This window comes from Neoarius graeffei, chromosome 3, assembly GCF_027579695.1.
Source record: "Neoarius graeffei isolate fNeoGra1 chromosome 3, fNeoGra1.pri, whole genome shotgun sequence".
NCBI lineage: Eukaryota > Metazoa > Chordata > Actinopteri > Siluriformes > Ariidae > Neoarius > Neoarius graeffei.
In genome coordinates this window covers 99,396,743-99,413,690 of record NC_083571.1, presented here as the reverse complement: position 1 = coordinate 99,413,690, position 16,948 = coordinate 99,396,743, and the positions used below count along the sequence as shown (strand labels likewise).

Sequence of the window (16,948 nt, the reverse complement as noted above, 5' to 3'; positions counted from 1 at the left end):
ATAAATCTGGACTCGTCAGACCATATAACCTTTTTCTATTGCTCCTGATTCTGGTCTTTATGTTCCCGAGCAAATCAAAGCCTTCTGATTAGCTTCACAAACAAGTGATGTTCTTATGGCCACACAGCTGTTTAGTCCCAATCCTAAGAGTTCTGATCACATTGTGGGTGTGGAAATGAGCTTACTTTCACTGTTACCCAAAGCAATGAGTTCTTCTGTTTGTAGCTCATCCGGCTGCAGGCCAGGCCAGATGAGCTTATGTGATCACGTGTCGTCCATCGTCATCCATCCACAATTTACACAAGTTGCTACTCCTCTTATAGGATTGATTGGATTTCAGTCAAACTCACATGCAGTGTTCCCCAGGTGGGTGTGCATAAAAGGAGTCAAGACTGTGGTGCCACCTGTCATATTAACTATTTAATGGGTGTTTGAAAATTTTGGGTGACTCATTACACCAAACCACTACTGTTCTTAAACTGCGAGGATGTTTTCACTGAAACTCACCCACAAGACTCGAAAGACATAGTCCAACAAAAATTGGTCACCAGGTGGCGCCACCTGCCATGAATACGGCGACACAGGGGTCATATGTAGATTCACAAAAATCGCTGCTACTCCCACAGGATTGATGGGATTTCAAACTCGCACACAGTAACAGTTGCCGGTATGAGCTACAGCCTCACGGACGCTATTTTTACAATTGGTCTTCATCAAGCATTTAAGATCACAATCAGTCAAGAGGTCCTTTTTTCCTGACCACATTTCTTCCAGGAAGTTGACAGTTCTCCACTATCCTTCCAGGTTTTAATAATGCGATGGATAGTTCTAAACCCAATTCCAGTCATTTCAGAAACCTCCTTAGTTGTTTTCTTTGCTTGATGCAGGCCAATAATTTGACCCTTCTGCAACACAGGAACATTTTTTCCACAACTATGGGATACGTCTTCTGACATGGTTGTTAAAGAAATGAGAAGCTACTCACTGCATCAATTAGGGTTAAAAAAAAAAATTGTTGCCAGATGAAACACATTAATCACTGCAGTAATTGTCCAACCAAATGGCTCTGAAGTATTTGCTTATTTAAATCCAAATGGTGACCTTTTTTTTGGGGGGGCAGCTTATTCGTCAGCTTATTATTAGACTTGCAGCTTGTAATACTTTATATACTGGACAGGTTATTAGATACAGTGGTGCTTGAAAGTTTGTGAACCCTTTAGAATTTCCTATATTTCTGCATAAATGTGGCCTAAAACCTCATCATATTTTCACACAAGTCCTGAAAGTACATAAAGAGAACCCAGTTAAACAAATGAGACAAAAAATATTATACTTGGTCATTTATTTATTGAGGAAAATGATCCAATATTACACATTTTTGAGTGGCAAAAGTATGTGAACCTTTCCTTTCAGTATCTGGTGTGACCCCCTTGTGCAGCAATAACTGCAACTAAACATTTCCGGTAACTGTTGTTCAGTCCTGCACACCGGCTTGGAGGAATTTTAGCCCGTTCCTCCGTACAGAACAGCTTCAACTCTGGGATGTTGGTGGGTTTCCTCACATGAACTGCTCACTTCAGGTCCTTCCACAACATTTTGATTGGATTAAGGTCAGGACTTTAACTTGGCCATTCCAAAACATTAACTTTATTCTTCTTTAACCATTCTTTGGTAGAGCGACTTGTGTGCTTAGAGTCATTGTCTTGCTGCATGACCCACCTTCTCTTGAGATTCAGTTCATGGACAGATGTCCTGACATTTTCCTTTAGAATTCGCTGGTATAATTCAGAATTCATTGTTCCATCGATGATGGCAAGCCGTCCTGGCCCAGATGCAACAAAACAGGCCCAAACCATGATACTACTACCACCATGTTTCACAGATGGGATAAGGTTCTTATGCTGGAATGCAGTGTTTTCCTTTCTTCAAACATAACGCTTCTCATTGAAACCAAAAAGTTCTATTTTGGTCTCATCCATCCACAAAACATTTTTCCACGTGATCTTTAGCAAACTGCAGATGAGCAGCAATGTTCTTTTTGGAGAGCAGTGGCTTTCTCCGTGCAACCCTGCCATGCACACCATTGTTGTTCAGTGTTCTCCTGATGGTGGACTCATGAACATTAACCAATGTGAGAGAGGCCTTCAGTTGCTTAGAAATTTCCCTGGGGTCCTTTGTGACCTTGCCAAATATTACACGCTTTGCTCTTGGAGTGATCTTTGTTGGTCGACCACTCCTGAGGAGTTCATCTCTAATCCTAGAGGTTCACATACTTTTGCCACTCACAGATATGTAATATTGGATCATTTTCCTCAATAAATAAATGACCAAGTATAATATTTTTGTCTCATTTTTTTAACTGGGTTCTCTTTATCTACTTTTAGGACTTGTGTGAAAATCTGATATTGTTTTAGGTCATCTTTATGCAGAAATATAAAAAATGGTGGACTCATGAACATTAACATTAGCCAATGTGAGAGGGGCCTTCAGTTGCTTAGAAGTTACCTTGGGGTCCTTTGTGACCTCACCGACTATTACACACCTTGCTCTTGGAGGGATCTTTGTTGGTCGACCACTCCTGGGGAGGGTAACAATGGTCTTGAATTTCCTCCATTTATACACAATCTGTCTGACTGTGGATTGGTGGAGTCCAAATGCTTTAGAGATGGTTTTGTAATCTTTTCCAGCCTGATGAGCTTCAACAACACTTTTTCTGAGGTCCTCAGAAATCTCCTTTGTTTGTGCCATGATACACTTCCACAAACATGTGTTGTGAAGATCAGACTTTGATAGATCCCTGTTCCTTAAATAAAACAGGGTGCCCACACACACCTGATTGTCATCCCGTTCAGGCTTTCGTCTAAACGGGGGAACAGGGGCGCTGCGCCCTCTTACTCTCGGCGTGCGCCCCCTTACCGACTCCGTGAAAATATCCCAGCAACACTATGTGACAATGTGTCTGATCATCAAATACGTTATAATTGCTCCAAAAATATTCCAATCATAGTAGATACACCGCCAGACGGTGCAAAAACAATCTGAATTGGCGTTTTCCAGACTGAGGCGCCATGTTGTTTAGTTGTTTACTTGTCGCGGCTGCTCTCGTGAGATTTGACATGGGTTACATACAAGGTCAGCTGACTTGTAGCGCGAGATTTCTCGAGACAGAATGACCTTTCACCCACCGGCGCGGGAGCTTTTGACAGAAGTAGTTCGCGAGTTGTTTTTGTTGACACTTGGGCATTTAAAGATGTCATCCCGTGGCACGAAGCGGAAGAAAGCCAAAGACTGTCCGGGGCAGAAGAAGATTAGGCCAAATAAAAAAAAAAAAAAGTGTGTTTCTGGTAACCCGACCGATCGAGAATTTCCGCGTCGAAATTGCCGACCGTAAAGTTTTTATTACAAATTTCCCTCGATATTTTAGTGTAAGCGGCGTTAGTTTGTCATAATTTTTTGTTTCAACGCATTCAAGTTGTGAAAGAAACGATAAAAAGTAAAATGTTTTGCCACTTCTATCAGCCCTCCTCCATAAACTGAGCCGAGCCGCCATTTTGAATCCTCATTCAAGGCTGTAATGCAAATTGCTTCCTTTTCAGTATACAAGTGCACTTCCATGGCAGGGAAAAACACTACATTTTGCCGCCTATGTAGTCCCCTATTTATACAAATAGGAGTCATTCAGGATTCAGCCATGTTTTTGCTCGACCCAAGTTCTACAGTAGGCTAGGCTAGTCCATCTGCTTTTAATGGAAGTAGCCTAGCCTAGGATGTTATTTTCACGTTATTTCTTGATAAGGTGTTTTCACGTTATTACATGAAAATATCATGAAATATCGCTTCCGTAGATCATAACTCGAACTCTCGCGATATTTTTTTTTATTCGTTTAAAGATTTAAAACACTTATGATGTGTGGTATAAAGGATTCTGTGCCAAAATACTATTTTGTAAGATGTTTACTTGTGTTAATTTTTTCGAACAAAATAAAAAAAAAATTAAGAAAAAAAAAACTTTCCTACCTACCGACCTTATTTTAGTATTTCATGTTACCGGAAACACACTATTTTTTTTTTTTTTGGCCTTACTTCTTTCTTTTTCAATGTTGACAGACAATTTGTTACAATTTCCCTCTCAGATAGCCTCAGAATGTCCCATTGGAGCATTTTTCAAAGGCTTTGCACGGTGGGGGGGGACAACCGGCGCCATCCCCCCCCCCCCCCCCCCCCCAACCATGGTGAGCACCCTCATACTAAATTTTTCTAGAAAAAACCCTGCCGTTGATTGAAAACACCTGACTCTAATTTCACCTTCAAATTAACTGCTAATCCTAGAGGTTCACATACTTTTGCCACTCACAGATATGTAATATTGGATCATTTTCCTCAATAAATAAATGACCAAGTATAATATTTTTGTCTCATTTGTTTAACTGGGTTCTCTTTATCTACTTTTAGGACTTGTGTGAAAATCTGATAATGTTTTAGGCTATATTTATGCAGAAATATAGAAAATTCTAAAGGGTTCACAAACTTTCAAGCACCACTGTACACCTACCTATTGCCACTCTGCAGGTTTACAATTACCTTTCTCTCTTTCAGGGCACAGTTTGTGTTATTTGACTTCTTGTAGTTTATCTATATCAGTTTCTAACCACAGGACTGCTGTTGGCTGGATAATTTTGCATTTCAACCCATTAGTGCGAGTGAGGTGTTTTAAAACTGAGAATAATCAGATCGTATGCATAGAGACAGATCACTGCTTAAAATATGAACAGGACATCAAAGAAGGACTGGATTGCGTCGGTCCTGCCCATTTAATAAAAAGAACCGATTGCCTTGTTGATTTCAGCAAGAAAAATAAATAAAAATTGTAAGAGGTTGGCCAGATTCTTACAGCGCACATGCAGATACAGAGCATTTTTCTCTTTTTGTTCAGAAGACGTACATACACGAGCAAATATTTTAACAGGCAGTTCAAATTTATGTTTGCAACATAATCATCTCAATCCATTTCTGTTATACACTGTGTGCACAATTATTAGGCAAGTGAGTACTCTGACCCTACCATTATTTCTATGCATGTTTTCCAACCGCAAGCTAGATACACTTGAATGCTAATTGGATTTAAGCATTCTCAGGTGGTATTTATTTGTGTAATGAGGGAGGGTGTGACCTAAAGTCATTAATACCCTATATTAAGGTGTGCATAATTATTAGGCAGCTTCTTTATCTCAGGCAAAATGGGCCAAAAAAGAGATTTAACAGACACTGAAAAGACAAAAATTATAAAATGCCTATCAGAGGGATGCAGCACTCTTGAAATAGCTAAGCTATAGAAATGTGAGCACAGAACAATCAAACGTTTTGTTGCAAATAGTCAACAGGGTCGCAAAAAATGTGTGGAGAAGAAAAGACACAAATTAACCGCAAAAGACTTGAGAAGGATTAAACATGAAGCTACCAGGAACCCATTATCCTCCAGTGCCACAATATTCTAGAACTGCAACCGACCTGGAGTGTCCAGAAGGACAAGGTGTTCGGTGCTCAGAGACATGGCCAAGGTAAGGAAGGCTGAAACATGACCACCACTAAACAAGACTCACAAGTTGAAATGTGAAGATTGGGCCAAGAAATATCTGAAGACAGATTTTCCAAAGGTTTTATGGACGGATGAAATGAGAGTGACTCTGGATAGACCAGATGGATGGGCCCATAGCTGGATAACTAATGGACACAGGGCACTTTGACTCAGACACCAGCAAGGTGGTGGAGGGGTAATGGCATGGGCTGCTATTATTAAGGATGAGCTAGTTTGACCATTTCAGGTTGAAGATGGACTTAACATCAACTTCCAAATCTACTGCCAGTTTCTAAAAGATACATTCTTCAAGCAGTGGTATGGGAAGAAGTCTGCATCATTCAAGAAGGCCATGATTGTTATGCAGAACAATGCACCATCACATGCACCCAAGTACTCCACTGCTTGGCGAGCCCACAAAGGCCTTAAAGATGACAAAGTAATGACATGGCCCCCTTCCTCACCTGACTTAACCCCTATTGAGTACTTGTGGCCCCTTCTTAAGCATGAGATTTACAGCGAGGGAAGACAATACACCACTCTGAATAGCATTTGGGAGGCCATGGTTGCTCCTGCACAAAAAGTTGATCGTCAACAAATCAAAAAACTAACAGACTGGATGGAAGGCTCATGGCAGTTATTGAAAAGAAGGGTGGCTATATTGGTCACTGAATATTTTTGAAATGCTAGAAGTGTTTATTTGTTAATTCTGAGTTGTTTATTTGTTACACTGAAAATTAAAATAAACAAGTGAGATGGGAAACTTTAAGCTTTTCATTTAGTTGCATAATAATTCTGCACACTAAATGTTGCCTAATAATTCTGCACACTTATATATTCCCCTGAGAAGGCCTAAACTCCCCTTTCCTTTGTTAATCATTCTGGTTTTAGGTTTATTAACAATTTGGATTGACTGAGAGCACTGTATTTGTTCAACGATAAAATTAATCATCAAGAATACAACTTGCCTAATAATTGTGCACACAGTGTATGGATCTCTCCGCATTCAGGAACATGCATTATATGACCAAAAGTGTGTGCGCTTAATGAAAATCCCATTCCAAAACCATGGCCATTAAGACGGAATTGGTCCCCTCTTTGCTGTTGTAACAGCCTCTACTGTTCTGGAAAGGCTTTCTACTAGATTGTTTTTTTTGTTTGTTTGTTTTTTGTTTTTTTTAAATGGCTTTGGGAATATGCCCATTCAGCCACAAGAGCATTAGTAAGGTCGAGCACTGGAGGCATGTCACTCATTCTGCATTCCACTTCATCCGAGAAGTGATGAGGCCAGTGGGGTTGAGGTTAGGGCTCTATGCAGGCTGCTTGTGTTCCTCCACGCCACACTTGGCAAACTATGCCTTTATGGAGCACTCTTTGTGTACAGGGGCATTGTCATGCTGGAATATGTTTGGGCCTCTTGGTTCCAGTGAAGGGTGGTTTAAAGGGAGGCTGAAAGTTATTCTTATCAACAGATGGGCTATTAATAGGACTTTATTTTACAGTCTCATCTCATTATCTCTAGCTGCTTTATCCTGTTCTACAGGGTCGCAGGCAAGCTAGAGCCTATCCCAGCTGACTACGGGCGAAAGGCGGGGTACACCCTGGACAAGTCGCCAGGTCATCACAGGGCTGACACATAGACACACAACCATTCACACTCACACCTACGGTCAATTTAGAGTCGCCAGTTAACCTAACCTGCATGTCTTTGGACTGTGGAGGAAACCGGAGCACCCGGAGGAAACCCACGCGGACACGGGGAGAACATGCAAACTCCACACAGAAAGGCCCTCGCCGGCCACGGGGCTCGAACCCGGACCTTCTTGCTGTGAGGCGACAGCACTAACCACTACACCACCGTGTCGCCTATTTTACAGTCATTTTATATTTTTTTATTATGTGCATGAATAGATGTATAGGTTAGAATAATATGCATAATGTATTTTTAATATATTTTAGGTAATAATTGTGTATTCAGTATGTATTATTTGTATATATGTAGTTGTGTGTGTATCTATATAATGTGTTGCGCCATGGGATTTTTTTGTACCAGATGCTGTTTACAGAATGTGTAGAAACGGCATTGAAAAGTGTGCGATATTTTGCACCGTTTTCGCTCGCTGATCCTGTAACTATCAATAAATAATCACCTCAATAGCGCCCCTACGGGATCAGCCAGCAAAAACGGTGCAAAATATTGCACGCTTTTCAACACCATTTCTACACATTCTGTAACCAGAGCATCTGATACAAAAATCCCACAGCGCAACGTGTATATATAAAAAGTTATTCCACAAAATCAAGTCGTACATGAGCTGATGGCGCCGAGTTAGCTATAAGCCACGTACGATGAGATTGAGTGGAGTAACCGTTTTGTTCTATACATATTCAAACTCTTTTATTCTATCCACAAAATCATTTCCGCTTCGGATGTAAACAAACCAGCGAAATGACAGTAGGAGTTTGTGAAAAATGCTATAATAACAAGATCAGCTGTGAGCTACTGCTCACTTACGTATTCCCCCCCACCCCTCTCACTTATATCAGAATGCAAGTAACCCTGAAACAAGTAAGTAAAGAGCAGTGTTTTCCCCAGGGATTTCAAAGAGCATCCTGGTAAACCGTCATTTTGAAATAGCATTTTGCTTCTTGAAATAGCGTCAAAATCCACCCTATATGTTTTGTAAATACATTCAGTCGGTAAACAGGAGGTCGATGTCTGACAGACCTGAAAATGGTATACATGGTATAGAACCCCAGGCTGAAGCTTGGTACCAAATATCAAGCAGTTGTGGTTTGTAGTTGCTGAGAAAAATGTTAGAAAAAATTTCTATATGTTTCATAAATACATTGTCGGTAAACAGGAAGTTGATGTGGGACAGACCTGAAAACGGTATAAATGGTATAGAACCCCAAGCTGAAGCTCGGTACCAAGTACCAAGTGGCTGTGATTTGTGGTTGCTGAGAAAAAGGGTGTTTCAGATGGACGGAGATGCGGACAGACAGAGGTTAAAAAAAAGTTATACTAGTTTTTTACCTCTCCTCCTTCGGAGCGGGGGTATAATAATACTTGAAAAATAAAAAAGATACGTTCTTACCAGAAAATATTTTTATCCCACATTTTGTTGCCTTCTCTTTTTTTTTTTTTTTTTTTCTGGGGCTTTGTTTTTGAGTAGAGTTTTTATTCCATCCTCGGTTGTTTCAGCAACACACTGCCATTTTGTTTTTCTCTACTCATGGTATATGAGCTGATAGCCTAGTAGTAGAGTAGCCAATCAGAGCATGCGATTGCTCATATCCAGTGAATGTGGAGATATATGCGTGCAAGTAAATATAATGTCTCCTTTCTCTAAAGTCTGTCACTTTTCTTCCAGGTGTTGCCCAATAGAACTCATCCCATGCTGTTAATGAGTGGGGGTGGAGGATATCTGCTGTCTGGAATCACGGTCTCTGCAGATTCTGCCACATCAGGAGCACCACAAAAAACTGGCGAGCCAGTTGCCAAGAGGATCAAGCTAGATGAGATTACCAGCTTGAGTAACAGTTCTGCGTAGCCTTTTTATTTGGTTTAAGTTATTTTAATGAGACTAAATCAAATTACTCCCTCTCTATGGAGAAATGCTAGATTACATGCCCATTTAAGTTGCTAGTCTTTATTTGTACATCTTTTACCCTTGTTTTTCTGAGGGCCAGTCTTTCATCAAGGAGCTTTTTTAATTTAATTTAATTTTTTTTTAAAGCACCATGAGTGTGAATCACTGCAGTTTCACCATCCATTGTGTATATAGTGCTATAATAATCAATAAAATGTGACATTAATGGAACTGTAGTGTTGTCCTTTTCCTCAACATTAAGCCATAATTCTTCATTAAAGATTAAAATGCGGTTGATTAGTTTTTTTGGTCCCACTGTAACATTTTTATTAGATGCATACAACCAGAACAAACAAGAATATATCAGAGGGTAATACAGACTTAGGAGCAAGTAATTAAACACATGGCATGCTCTTGGTTTTTAACTTTTATATTTCACAAGTACACAAGATAAACAATAATCAGCGTTCATTTTTATGCTTTTTTTTTTCTTTAGATAATTCTTTCTTACAAGCTTAATCTAATAAATATTTAGGCTGTATACTATTAAAGCAAGCATCTATTATAAGGCCTTGACTGTCAAACATGGTTTCACATTAAAAAAAAGTGCTATAAACAAACACAGTTATGAGTTGAGTGCATTAATTAATCCAAAAGGAGCCGAAAGCAGCATCACACAAAACTTCTGGAAAGCCATAATAAGGGGGTGTTGGCTGTTTCTTGTATGGTTGGTTCACTTCTCGTTTTAACCAAGCCTAGTTTATTTGTGCTCGTTGCTCCACAGAGGCAAGTTTCTCAAGTTCTTTCAGCTGTGAAGAGAGAAGAGAGAACATGCATTTTTTTTTAAACTAGTGAATTAAATACACGTGGTTGTAACTTGGATCACAGTTTGATTACTCCCTTTGCCATGTTTTGTCCCCTTGCTGATGAGTAAAACATCCACCGCAAAGCTCCAGTATGTTGGAAAAGTGTCTGCCAGGATGAAAAATTATACTCTAAGCCTACTTTAGATTCTAGTAACATGTCCTTCCTGTTAAATCCATGGACAAGCAATCGCACTGTATGATCCAGCGTTTGCAATAGTAGGGATAATGACTTTGGTGTTATTTTATTACCACATCTAGGTTGACACAAGTGGTTACAAGGGAGTCGTTGAAGCTGGGAGGTAATTATTGGGTTTTGTTGTCGTCGATAGCACGAGCACTAAGAGAAAGTCTTTGCATTATGCTTCCAAACACTTACATTGACTAATATTGATCAGAGACTCTGTTAGCAAAATATTAAATCTCACTTTAAAGCTAGACAGCCTTTCGATTTCATAAAATCAGTGAAATTTAGTTCCCTCTGAAATTTGGTCATTGTGATGTATGTTCATTTCTGTAATATCTCACAGAATTCTGTGGCTGGGAAGTTATTTAATTTGAGGGGATTCCTTAGCAAATAATGTGCATGAAATCGCTTGCTTCGCGCAGTCAAGCAGACAGAGGAAGTCCGTGTGCGTATGCACAGTGTTGCATTACTGCCATCTACAGGTTTACCTTGACCGTGCACTGACAGTTACATCATTCTGTCGCTAAACGAACAGCTGATCACACCGAGGTGCTCGCTGACCGCCGATATTTATTAGTTTGGTCCTGCGTTTCCTTTCCTTCACAACATAACGTCTTTTCTTCTCGCTTTCCGTTACTGTACTCGGTCTTTCACGTTTCATTCGCACACTCACGTCCTCTGTTTTTCTCTCCTGTTTCAAATTTGTATCCCACAATGCCTTGCGCGAACGGGGAAAGCCCACCACGTCATGCATGATGATGTATCTTGTATTGGGTCATGGTGAATCAGGAAAATATAGTGGAGAGTTTAGGGCCACATGACCCTAAATTCATTAATTGTTCTATTTAAAAATTAATAATAAAATGTGAAGTCTGTGATTCGAATTTAGTAGCTTTCGGTCCACTAAACAAAAATAATTGGGTGTTGGGGGGGAAAATCCTTTTTATGACCTACACTTGAAAAATCTGAAAGGCAGTCTGCTTTTAAGCCATGGGATACCCTTACAGCAACAAGAACCCTCATATGGTTTTCTTTTCTCGGTTGAAATTGGTAGATTTTTTTTTAATATGAATTACAACATTGCAGTGAAATCACTGAGCCTATCAAGATTCACAACTTGTCACTGAGGAAAGAAACTGCTAAGGAAGCAACTGTGCTCTAAGAGTTCTCGTATTCTTTTAATGAACAACTTTTGTTTTGGACCTGTACATTTACCTCTTCTGGAGTCAGAGCCCTCTGGTGGAGGTAAGCCTTTTCCCCTTCAGTTGACTCTTTTTCAGACAGTAGAGCCATCTTGTGTCGGAGGGCATTGGCAAGCTCCTCCAGTTTCTGTGAGGGACCAACAAGACCTTTGTTTCCCTCAGCGCTCTGCTTGTACCAAGCTGGATGATAGTATCCTCGGTACATCCAGGGATTGCGTTTATCATAAACTTCACCCTCTTTCAGCAGACGTTCTTCCAGTTCATCTCTTTTCTTGGTCAGATATCTCAGCTCTGCTTCTTTCTCCTGCTTCTTTTCTTCTGCACCATTGTGGTACCTTTTCTGCTCCTCTTGGCTGTCATAATGGTGCTTGTTTTCATTTAGCTCTTGGGCAATTAGCTCTTCCTCTTCATCCTCGGTCAAATGGCGCTTGGAAGTCTCCAGTAAGTGGTGGAGGTTTGCATTATTTTCATTCTCAAATTTACCTTGCTTGTGAAAGAGCTTCATGTGGTGGTTCTTGTAGCTTGGCTTCCAGACTCTTTTTTCCCTCTCTTCACTTTCATCTGACCCCTCATCTGACCCTCTGGTCCATGAGACCCTCTTCTCTTTCTCCTCAACCCCCATTTCTTCATCAGAGGAATCATCATTATATTTGTGATGTTGTTTGTGGTGATATTGTTGAATGGGATTCCAGTCTTGCTTAGCACTCTCCTCTTCTTCAAACCTCTTCTCTTGAGAGTTAAGTTCTGAAAAATCTTCATTTGATGGGTCATCATACCGTTTGTAATGGTATTTGTAAGGTTTCCAAATCCGCTTCTCTGTCCCCCTGTCTTCATCATGGTACCTTTTATAAATATAGCTTGGGAATTCTTCCTGGCTTCGATCGTAGTCAGGATCATCCCGCTTTTCCTTACTGGTCACGAAATGCCTTTTTTGCTCGTAAGTTGGAAATTCTTCTTGGCTTCGCTCTTCATCTTGATCCTCACGCTTTTCCTTTGTGGAAAGTAAAATGTGTCTCTTTTGAGGGAATTCCTCTTGGCTCCTCTCGTTATCTAGGTCTTCACGTTTTTCTTTGCTTGTTAAAAGATGGTGCCTCTTATAATAATTTGGAAATTCTTCCTGGCTCCGTTCTTCATCCACCTCTTCATGCCTTTCTTCATTTCTCTTGAGAAGTTCATTAATGAGTTCTTGTGCCCTGGCATTGGACTCACTTTCTTGTCTTTTCTCATCTTGCTCTGTAGGAAGTATTTCTTCTTCATTCTTTTTCATAAGCAGTGCATGGCTGGAACCTGTGTTAAGATGTAAAGATATGAATATGAATAGGGTTTGCAGCATATAGTGATATACTGGCACTAATCTTTCTATGCATACATAACACCAGGCTAGATGAAGCTTCCCTTCTAGAGAATACATCATGTTATCATGACATTATAAAGTATGCTACTTGCCTTGCTTTTGAAGAATGTCTTTACATTCTGGCTGCAGAGACGTGCCATCTGGTTTGGATACTACCTGAGCAAGGACCTCAACCAAACACTGGATGATCTTAAATGAAAGAAAGATTTTACATTTTTAATTTTTCAGCAAAGATTTTAAGACCTCAGTGTTAACAAAGACCAAATGTGGTTACCAGGTCTTCTTTTCTGCCATCTTGTCCCAGTGGTGAAGACTTGCTTTCTGTGGGTTTAAAGGACAATATATTGAAGTAAATTAGAATTTCTTTTAGAAATTGAAATATTAAATGAGACGGGGTGTTTTCCTTTAATGAGAAAATAACATACAGTAGTAGTAAATGTTTGTCAAGTGATGATCATCCATTTCATAACAATAAAGTAGCAGCTGCAGTGAGATTTAAACCTCTCAGAAAATATAGTAATGGCTTTTAATGAGCCTTGGATTTAAGAACCAACAGTCAGTGGTATTGCAAAGAATGTTCCAAGGTTTTTTCTTCACCCTTAGTTCCGTCTTATGCCAAATATAAAAGAGTTTGATACACATCTGTTTGCGTAACTCCTGCTGTATCGCTGACCGTGGTGCTGAAATGTGTGCCTGCGGTATTACACTTACTGCAGTGAAATTCATTTGTGCAAGAAAAATCGGAAAGACTTACCTGCGAAGAGGAACAAAGTCACGACAAAGAGAAACAGAAGCTTCATGATTTAAAAAAAAATGTTCTCCAACGTTAATGAAAGCTCGGATCTGAAAAATCAAGAGCCAAAAAGCCGAGCTTTTTCTTGCACCGCAGCTCAGTGCGAGTGGGCGGAGTCTCCAAGACCTGCGTCACGGCCCGGTGAAGCGCTCCCGGGAGCCGGTTTTATATCTGAAAGTAGGGGTCGGGGGGGGAGAACGGGACCCCGCAGATATGTAATATTCATGAGCTCATTCAGTCCTTGAAACAAAGCGAGGTCTTTGAGAAAGCAAGAGTAATCAGGAGATGACATATCCCCCCACATGAAACCCCACACCAAATTTTCCAAAGTTGAACTGGTTGCCATGGAAATATGGAAAAAATAAAAATCAAAGAAATCCCAAAATATCAAAAGCCACAACTCCTCTAGTCACATAATATAACTGTCAGGTTTCATGAAAAAATTCCGAATAGATTTTTTTTTTTTTTTGAGTTATGCGCCGGAAACTAAAATGTTCACAGACAAACAGACAGACAGAGTGATAGCTATTGTATACCGGGGGGATAATAATGGGAACTGAAATGTTGAATATGCTAAGGCTAAAAGCAAAGGCCATAAAAGTGGGTGACACATGGTGGCATCTGCCACACATAGAAGAAACTTTTTTTGTCCCACGGTGGTGTAGTGGTGAGCACTGTTGCCTCACAGCAAGAAGGTCCTGGGTTCGAGCCCAGCGGCCAGCGAGGATCTTTCTGTGTGGAGTTTGCATGTTCTCCCTGTATCTGTGTGGGTTTCCCCCACAGTCCACAGTTGTCTGTGTCTATGTGTCAGCCCTGCGATGACCTGGCGACTTGTCCAGGGTGTACCACACCTCTCGCCCATAGTCAGCTGGGACAGGCTACAGCTTGCCCATGATGCTGTAGAACAGGATAAGCGGCTACAGATTATGGATGGATGTTCCAAATCCCATGCCTACTTTTACCTCATAACACATACAGGACATATCCAAACATTTGTGGACACCACACCATCACAACCACTTGTGTTAATTCCACCAACAAATCTGAAAGCACAAAGTTGTCTAGAATAGGCTCATGTGATGTGGCTTTAAGAATTCCCTTCACTGGAACTAAAAGGCCCAAACTGATAATGATTGGGTGTCCATATACTTTTGGCCAAATTGTGTATCTGGAAGGTAGCTTATTACTTGTTGATTGAAATGATCTCTGTAGAGTTGATCATATCATTATGAAGCCAATACAGTGGCGTCATTATGTGATCATTCATTTTACACTCAGGTGCAAGTCTAATTTCTGTACATGAAACTTGCTCTATACATAATTAAGTGGTGCCACAGGTTAGTGTGCACTTGCCACCTCTTGTGAACCCAGATCCTAAATCTGGGCATGTCACTGGCTTAAAGGAACTCTGAATACTCTTTATAAATAATTAAAATAATTAAGTTGCTGTTGAGAGCGGCACGGTGGTGTAGTGGTTAGTACTGTCGCCTCACAGGCTGATGAGGGCCTTTCTGTGTGAAGTTTGCATGTTCTCCCAGTGTTTGTGTGGGTTTCCTCCAGGTGCTCCGGTTTCCCCCACAGTCCAAAGACATGCAGGTTAGGCTAATTGGTGGCTCTAAATTGACCATAGGTGTAACCATATACAGGATAAGCAGCTACAGATAATGGTCTAATAGTTAGAGAAGCAACTTTGGCACCAAAAGGTTGCCGGTTCGATTCCCTGGATCAGAAGGAATGGCTGAAGTGCCCTTGAGCAAGGCACCTAACCCCCCAACTGCTCCCTGGGCTGCTCTGGGTATGTTGTATGTCACTCTGGATAAGAGCGTCTGCCAAATGCCATTAATGTAATGTAATGTAATATTGTACATATTGGTTAAAGTATTAACAACAGCACCTTGGCAATTACAGCAATGATCATAACTCCTAAAACTCTGTGAAAGCATGTCTTATATCTCTCCTCCACCAACCTCCACAGTAGTTCCTTTATACACACTGTAGGATTCTCTGGTAGTCAGTTATGTAAGAAATTTTCTCCTGTGATAAGCTTGACAAGGTATACCAGAAATGAAACAGTGCATTCTGTATAACTCTACAAATTTCAGTTTCTCTGTGCAGATGATGTGTGTATATGATGTATCCATCCATTATCCATAACCACTTATCCTGTGCAGGGTCGCAGGCAAGCTGACTATCCCAGCTGACTATGGGCAAGAGGCAGGGTACACCCTGGACGAGTCACCAGATCATTGCAGGGCTGACACAGAGACACAAGCAACCATTCACACCTAATTTAGAGCCACCAATTAACCTAACCTGCATGTCTTTGGACTGTGGGGGAAACCAGAGCACCCGGAGAGAACATGCAAACTCCACACAGAAAGGCCCCTGTCGGCCACTGGGCTCAAACCCAGAACCTTCTTGCTGTGAGGCAACAGTGCTAACCACTACACCACCGTGCCACCCTGTATATGATATATATGTTTTAAACAGGGGGGTGCCACGGTGGTGTAGTGGTTAGCACGGTAACAGCAAGAAGGTTCTGGGTTCGAGCCCAGCAGCTGATGAGGGCCTTTCTGTGTGGAGTTTGCATGTTCTCTCCATGTCTGTGTGGGTTTCCTCTGGGTGCTCCGGTTTCCACCACAGTCCAAAGACATGCAGGTTAGGCTACTTGGTGGCTCTAAATTGACCGTAGGTGTGAATGTGAGTGTGAATGGTTGTCTATGTGTCAGCCCTGCAATGACCTGGCAACTTGTCCAGGATGTACCCTGCCTCTCGCCCATAATCAGCTGGGATAGGCTCCAGCTTGCCTGTGACCCTGAACAGGATAAGCGGCTACAGATAATGGATGGATAGATGGATGGATGTTTTAAACAGGCTAGTGCATATGTCTAGTAATGAAGTAATACACTGTGCTATTTCCCAATACAGTAAAAGAAGATCTGGATCATCCAGCCCACATGTAGCTCTGAATGTCATGTCATGCAAGCAATTTCCAAATCTTGAGGAAAGCTTTACTCTTTGAAATGCCTTGATGTTCAGATGGGAATCATTCAGTGGATTTCACATCATGTTGCATACATCGTCTGCACTGAGAAATTGAAATGTGTTTAGCAACAGGCCTCGAGAATGCAGTGTGGTTCACCCTAGTGCACGTTGTCACTGGTTTTCTTCATCATGATCTGTAAATATCTGTGCTACATAGCCAACTGTGCAGCTAATATTCAATTCAGTTGTAACTGCTTCTGATGCAAATTATGATGTGATTAATTCCAGTTGCATAATTGCTTGAAGATACAAAAAAATAAAGAGACACTCATCACAAATGGTAATCAGAAATGAATCTCATGAATGTATCAGCCAGAGGCCTGTTTAATTATGATT

General features: G+C 40.8%; 1 protein-coding gene across 1 annotated transcript in view; it reads left to right on the top strand.

Moving 5' to 3' along the window:
* The window catches only part of trmt6 (tRNA methyltransferase 6 non-catalytic subunit), a 50,492-nt gene extending 41,078 nt beyond the window's left edge, over positions 1–9,414 (top strand). Inside the window, exon 11 of the mRNA XM_060917761.1 lies at positions 8,950–9,414. Coding sequence (XP_060773744.1) covers positions 8,950–9,129 — 180 coding nt within the window. The 3' untranslated portion in view covers positions 9,130–9,414. The remainder of the gene's footprint in view (positions 1–8,949) is intronic.
* Positions 9,415–16,948: the final 7,534 nt, after the last annotated feature.